This window comes from Taudactylus pleione, unplaced genomic scaffold (genome assembly GCF_031769625.1).
Source record: "Taudactylus pleione unplaced genomic scaffold, aTauple2 ptg001661l, whole genome shotgun sequence".
NCBI classification, from domain to species: Eukaryota; Metazoa; Chordata; class Amphibia; order Anura; family Myobatrachidae; genus Taudactylus; species Taudactylus pleione.
In genome coordinates, this window is record NW_028286058.1 from 2197466 (window position 1) to 2204857 (window position 7392).

General features: G+C 49.4%; 1 protein-coding gene and 1 non-coding gene across 2 annotated transcripts; one reads left to right on the forward strand and one right to left on the reverse strand.

Moving 5' to 3' along the window:
• Positions 1 to 263: 263 nt before the first annotated feature.
• Positions 264 to 527, reverse strand: LOC148442007 (small Cajal body-specific RNA 13). Its single transcript, XR_015875924.1, has one exon.
• Positions 528 to 2320: 1793 nt separating this feature from the next.
• GLRX5 (glutaredoxin 5) lies at positions 2321 to 7105 on the forward strand. The gene is made up of 2 exons (XM_088464362.1): positions 2321 to 2718; positions 6605 to 7105. The coding sequence occupies exons 1-2, from the start codon at positions 2460 to 2462 to the stop codon at positions 6781 to 6783; spliced, it is 438 nt and encodes a 145-aa protein (XP_088320488.1). The 5' UTR covers positions 2321 to 2459; the 3' UTR covers positions 6784 to 7105.
• The last annotated feature ends 287 nt before the right edge of the window (positions 7106 to 7392 follow it).

A 7392-nucleotide genomic window follows, 5' to 3' on the forward strand; every position in this document is an offset into this window, starting at 1 on the left:
CTTCTCAACTTTATCTCCCTCCAAGACTTAGGGAAACTGGACAGCATGATTTGTGGTAGTGGGGGGCTGCATTCACGCTTTACCCTGTAAATTAAAGAAATTAAAAAGATACAGTAAGGGGCGACATGTTTCTGTTACAGACTTTGCACAGATGGAATGAGCGCGGCCATGTTTGCGAGGAGGAGTCGCCTGTAAAGAGAGAATGGAAGTAGTTAGCGCACAATATACCGGATTCAGCTACGCACACAAATCTCAGGGCACAATAGTGTTGCAGTTTCAGTGTTTACCAGAAGGAATCTTGGTTCTGTAAATAATATCAATCTGCATTGATCTGTCTGTTGATCGATTGATAATAACATGGTGAGGTTATTACCTCCGCGGCAACAGAACTGGGGATGTTAGAGGAATATAGCACTTCAACCTGCTAAACCTTTTACAGTGAAGTCTCGGCTTCCTCTAATATTCTCTCACTGCAACTCTGGAGACCTGAGTACATTCAACTCAGGGCAAGGACGAGATTGCAGACTGTATTGGGTAGGTAGTGGATAGATCCCCTCCAGGATTTGTACCCTGATGTCATCAGTTACTGTCCAACGTCATTCCTTACTATCCACAGAGGGGGGATATAAACCTGTGGCAAGTGAAGGAAGGGGACAAATTTCTTCTTTTGGTGGACTTTATAGGCATCGAAGCGCACTTACGTCCTCACTCCACATCACTTCCAGGTAAAAATACTAAAGGGGATCTATACACTACCATATCGGGAATGCCCAAGTGCTGGACCCTATAGTAAGTCATACTAAGAGACAGAAGATATCCAGGTTCAGTAGTTCCTGGATTCCACCATTTATAGACATAGGGTAGTGACAAACATGATTTCTTCATATCGAAGTTTAATATTTAGTTATTTAACAGCTCCATCACTCCACTTCCAATCTTTGCTTCGATCCATCTTTCCCGACAACACAACAACCCCTTTAATATTGTTCTGCCTGAGGAAATCATTTCTTATCCAACATCCCCTCCAGCTTACCAACTCTACATCAACTCCCAATTGTCTACATTCTACTCTCCAGGAGCAAATCTAGCCCAGAAACTAGCACACAGCCAGCAATGCCAGGTCACACTCTATACACCCTCACACACCCTGGCACTGCCAGGCCATGCTCTATGCACCCTCACACACCCTGGCACTGCCAGGCCACACTCTATGCACCCTCACACACCCTGGCACTGCCAGGCCACGCTCTATGCACCCTCACACACCCTGGCACTGCCAGGCCACGCTCTATGCACCCTCACACACCCTTAGCACCCCGGAAGGTGCATCGCACACAGATAGCCCACCAGACCTGTCCATGGAAGGAAGAGGGGATTTCACATGCCAGAAGGTGAACCTCCAGCTTCTAAGATAATGCTATCAAGCAAGCGCTCCCTACCGGTAGGTAAGCAGTCCTTACCACACCAGTACAGGACACTGTCAATGCAGGGTACACAGGTACACACACCTGTACTATTAAGACTTAATGATTGCTCTGTCCCAAGTCTGCAGACCAAAGGTCCAGCAGGGGAAACAGGCTGGTCAAGAACCGCACATCAAGGAGCCCCCTGAAGGGGTCCACCCCCCCCCCCCCTGAGCAAGTCATACACCCCTTCACCAGCAACCAGCCAAAATATACCTACATACACATCTCCCATAAGTCATAAATTTCATTCATCACTATTTATTACAACGCCATTCCAGAGCAGGATTGTGTCTGCTCAATAAACAGTTTGGCCCCATGTTTCATTGCATGCCTCATTTGTTCCCCACAACACCCACCCCTCCCTCTCCAGCTGATTCTTACCTAAGCCTATCACCCCCCCCCCTGGTTTTCCATCACCACCAGTCCTTGTACCCACACTCCTCAGAGAGGGCATCAGTCTCCATTTTCTACCCTCACACACACACACACACCCCCCCCCACACACACACACACACACACACCACCGACCGGCCACACTATACACACACACCACCTGTACCGACCGCCACGCTCTTACACACACACACACAGCCATACCAGGTATAATAGGAAGGAACCAGTGCAGCCCTCTACCAAGATGGCGGGAAACCCCTCACCCTCACCCTCACCCTCACCCTCACCCTCACCCTCACCTCGCGCAATTCTTTACCGGTAACGACTCAATGTTACCACAACAGGCGTTCTGAGAATATCTCTCTGGCCACGCCCCGTGTGACGTCACGCCCGCCTATTGGCTTTCTGACGAAACTGACAAACGCTCTCCCCTTATCAGCCAGGAGGATCCGCCGCTGCCAAGTTGTTTTGCCCTAAGTCTCGCCCACTCCGTCAGCCAATAGCGATCGCCGTAGGCGGGGCTGCGAGGCGATACGTGACGGGAGCCCGGTTGGGACATGAGGCTTCTCGGGAAGGTCGCGCTTGGGTGACGGCTCTGCGATGAGCTGGTGTCTGCACCGAGTGTCCGCGGCTCTCCGGAGACCCGCAGCCCTCGGCCGCCGCCTACTCAGCCAGGACACCGGCACCCGGGAGCACCTGGACGGGCTGGTGAAGAAGGACAAGGTGGTCGTGTTCATCAAGGGCACCCCGGCCCAGCCTATGTGCGGCTTCAGCAACGCGGTGGTGCAGATCCTCCGAATGCACGGGGTGGACGACTATGCGGCCTATAATGTGCTGCAGGACCAGGAGCTCCGGCAGGGTGAGCACACCTCTATATACTGGGGGCACGTAGATGGCTGGGAGAGACCATTATGAGGGATGGGGGGGAAATGTGTCTGCCTGGGGGGACTTGAGGATGAGTGCGACAGGTATGCCTTGGGGGGGGCGTGAGGCTGGGGTAGACGGGTATGCGTGAGGCTGGGGTAGATGGGTATGCCTCGGGGGGGGAGGGGGGGAGGCTGGGGTGGATGGGTATGCCTTGGGGGGGCGTGAGGCTGGGGTAGACGGGTATGCCTCGGGGGGGGAGGGGGGGAGGCTGGGGTGGATGGGTATGCCTTGGGGGGGCGTGAGGCTGGGGTAGATGGGTATGCCTCGGGGGGGGAGGGGGGGAGGCTGGGGTGGATGGGTATGCCTCGGGGGGGGAGGGGGGGAGGCTGGGGTGGATGGGTATGCCTCGGGGGGGGAGGGGGGGAGGCTGGGGTGGATGGGTATGCCTTGGGGGGGCGTGAGGCTGGGGTAGACGGGTATGCCTCGGGGGGGGAGGGGGGGAGGCTGGGGTGGATGGGTATGCCTTGGGGGGGCGTGAGGCTGGGGTAGATGGGTATGCCTCGGGGGGGGAGGCTGGGGTAGATGGGTATGCCTCGGGGGGGGAGGGGGGGAGGCTGGGGTGGATGGGTATGCCTCGGGGGGGGAGGGGGGGAGGCTGGGGTAGATGGGTATGCCTTGGGGGGGCGTGAGGCTGGGGTAGACGGGTATGCGTGAGGCTGGGGTAGATGGGTATGCCTCGGGGGGGGAGGGGGGGAGGCTGGGGTGGATGGGTATGCCTGGAGTGGGGGTGTGAGGCTGGGGTAGATGGGTACGCCTGTGGGGGGTGAGCCAAGTTTAATGCATTTGGGGGATGGGGTTGTGGGGAGACTTGATGAGGTGGATGCAGACCGTCTTGAACCAGCTGTCCCGCTTTGCAGAATTGTACCTTATACTGGTCAGATACTACAGTCTATGTGATCAGAAAATGACAGCAGTGTCCTATAAAGATCTTATCAAACATAGAAAATCCTGTGCTAAGGGCTCAATTATAATTAGAAGTGAAAATGTCTGTGAGGTTTGTGGTCTGTAGAAACGTAATTCTGCTTTTTTGCAGTTTTTTTTTTTCTTTTAATACAATGTGTGGGGTTTGCCGATTCCGGCCGAAAAGTGAGTTGGATCTGTGAATCAGGTTCTTCAACGTTTTAAGGCGCCCATGCATCTAAGTCCTTCATTCTGCAGATTGTCGGCCATTGATGATCGTCAACATGCTGGTGAACCGCCGATCCTGACCATTTTCAGGACAGGGAAATCAAGATTTTCCAACATATTCAATATTCTCGATTTCTTGGCGTCTGCAGGATCGGGCATTGCAGCGATACAGGAGATATATATATGCCCCTTTTAGATTTCATTCTACAGTCAGGGCTGTAGATCGCTAGTGTATGGTAACAATCAGCTGATTTGCAGACTGTTTTACTAGTAAAATTGACATTTATGTTTAGCAGATCTGATTTTTGGATGAGAAACATATGCAAATCACTGAAAAATATCGGCAATGTATGAACGCATATTGGTGGAATGGAAAAATGCTTAATTTTTTTTTAGGGGGGGTTATGGGTAGAACACAGAATCAGTGAATCGCTTTTTTGTGATTGCTGATGTGCGCGCCCCATAAGACTGGCTGGACGGAATTCAATTGTTTTCGCCGGCAGCTGACCCCCCTTTGTGCCCGATGGAGCTATTCAGTTGTTGCTCTGCTGGGCACGATCAGCTGCTGGCATTTCAGCTGTGACATCGCCGCCCCCCCCCCCCCCCCCCCCCCAGGTGAAATGTGTCAATGTGAACCGTTTGGGCAACCAGACAGCACTTTTCACGATCGGCTAAACCCAACCTCATTATGCACGATGGATGCGATGTTCTAAATCAATTGAATATCGCCCCGCGACTCCCGTCACTTTAGACAGAAGATCGGGCGTGAGTAAACATTTGAATAGTATCCTTATTTACTTTTTTGCAACTGATTCTACTCTTGTATTAGATGAATGTATCTCCCTCCCCCCCTCTTCACCCCTCTTCACCCAGGCATCTTTTCCACAATTCCCTTCTCCATCTAATTAGCTGCAGGAGTGGGGTTAAGCGAGACACAGTGCGTGATTATTATACAGATAATTGGCACAAATAATAGCAGGTCAGTAATTGGGCAGACTCTATGGGCCTTTGTGAGCGGGTTTCACACCTAATTGCACTTTGAGCCGATTAGTGCTGTGTGCCTATGTCATGTGCTGCTTACCTTATAGATTGTTGATTGAGTACATTTCTGTAGGCGTCTCACCACGTAATCGCACACGAATACTGCTCGATGTGTCCCCAGTGACAGGGGGGAGTATTGTGTGCCTGTGGGATTGTGCAATGCTTGGTCACATGGCATCCTATCAAGATCTGACTATAACGGCTGACTAATTGTGACTATACACTTTTATCACTGACATGAGCAGAGACCGTCTGCACCTGTATTCTGCCGTGTCCCCGAGTCTATTCTATTTCCTCCAACTTCCTCATATAATGTATTTTATTACATAGGGCTAATGTGCTGAGTTGTATTGTAGTAAAAATATGGGCATTTCTTATTTGTTACTAGCGACCCGCCCCAGCTTCGCATGGGAGCAATTTTGAATTTATGGTGATTGTCTTCTTTTAAGGTCTTTTATAAGATTTCCTTGTAGACCACATTAGTCGTTTTCCCTCCTGACTTCAACACAAAAAGATTTAGTTTTGATGTGAGACGCAAAAGGGCCACATAAAGGTTTGCTGGCATTGTGGGCATTAGGGAAGAGATGATGGTGTAGGGAATGAGAGGGCCCTGGTCGTGTGAGCTTGCAATCTAAAGATAAGGGGCAGAGAGACAGGGGTGACACAGAGGGGAGAGTCAGTGAGCAAGGAGCATAGAGTAGTAGGTTAGGATGATACCATGGGGTAATGTGGTTGGAGAGATCCAGGCTCCAAACAGTTAAAGCTTTCAGCTCCCAGGATGCCTCGGGTCCTCCTCCATATATACCCCAGCCACAGGCCTTCAGTTGTTCCTTTGGTTGCCTGCCTGATGTCAGCAGTGTGGTGCGACTGTCCCAAAAATATATCCAAATTAGTCAGCTCAAACCCCTTTTATTGTTGAGTTTATGATGTGCTGAGCAACATGTGGCCCTCTGATCCTCGACCTGTGGCCCCCAAATGCCTACAGATATGTTATTACAGAGAGGTCTCTTTCTTTGCAATAAAACATGTACTTTTTAGTGGAATTCACAAAGATCAAATACAAAGTGCGACTCTCCATCCTTCCGGCAATATGTCAAGTCCCCCGAAATCTCCAGTTATCTCATGTCCGGGATCACAGCGATTTAATAAGTTTGTATTTATTTTAGTTTATATGTTGCATAAAGTTTCTGGTGTCGTCTTAAGTGTTATTCGCGTTGGCCAATCTTCCCAGTATGTGCTGTTTGTATTACATCTTCAGATCGCTTGCTGTCACCATTTTGTTATGAAGTGGAGCTAATTTCAGAATCCAGGTCTTCGTCTGCCCTTGAAGATCACTTTCCTGTCCTCCAGTCTCAGTCTCTCCCCTTAGTGCTGGTAACCATTGTAACCTAATCCGACGACTGGGCCAACTGTTTACTCCAGACTAGTTTACGTGTTGTCATGCAGCAGGAAAGAGAAGCAATTCAGCCTCGAGTACAACTTGCATCAAGTCACCGCCAGATACATTACTGCAGTTCTATATGATGAGCTATGAGAATTTGTCAGATTAGTCCCTGTAATACAACTTTTAATTATCCCCCTTTTATCTTCTTCTTTCTCTTGTCTGTATGCACTGAAGTCCTCTAAAACAAATGTTTCTTCTCTTGTAGGAGTGAAGAATTACTCCAATTGGCCCACCATTCCGCAGGTGTATATAAACGGCGAGTTTCTAGGAGGCTGCGATATCCTCCTGCAGATGCACCAAAATGGAGACCTGGTAGAAGAGCTGAAAAAGCTGGGTATTCGTTCCGCGCTTTTAGACGCAACACCGAGCCAAGGGAAAGAGTAACGACCAAGCGTCGTCTTTATGGACTGTCTGCAATTAAGTGATGATGTTGCGGTCTTGTATACACCAGAGAAGCCTTACTTACCTTGGTGAACTATTGTAGTGATTCTCTATTGTCCACTTGCATTTAGGGAAGCTCTTGCAGAAATCACCCAACAAATAAGCTCCTCAGTTGCTGGATGGTAGAACACGTTCCTGTACCTTCCACTATGCAGCGAGCAATTTAATGTCTTGTAAAATAGTCAGGCGATGACCACTGTTCTATAGAGAGATGATTTTGTCCTACTAGAATGTATTGTATACAATAAACTACTCCTGTACAAGGCTGAGTCCTCTGTGTCATTTATTAACCATTCTGGTTTAGTAGCGCTAGTGTTGAAAATCTAGGTAATGATTTTGGTTGAATCCATCTACTGACCCAAGAAGTCTAGAAGTGGTAAAATAGGGCAGGATCCTTATTGCAACCCAATAAATCCGTATTGTAGACATTTCATTTTAATACACAGTATACATTTTTCAACCCTCCCCTTAAGTACTAATGCAGGCCAAGATTACGGAATGTTATAGTAAATCCACATGCAGGATAACTGGTAGGCTTAGATTACTGTAGCT

Bases quoted from the DNA above. Each gene is read 5' to 3' on its own strand.
- GLRX5 (XM_088464362.1), top strand. From the start codon at position 2,460: ATGAGCTGGTGTCTGCACCGAGTGTCCGCGGCTCTCCGGAGACCCGCA. The intron at 2,719-6,604 runs GTGAGCACACCT...CTTCTCTTGTAG, and splicing joins GGACCAGGAGCTCCGGCAGG to GAGTGAAGAATTACTCCAAT.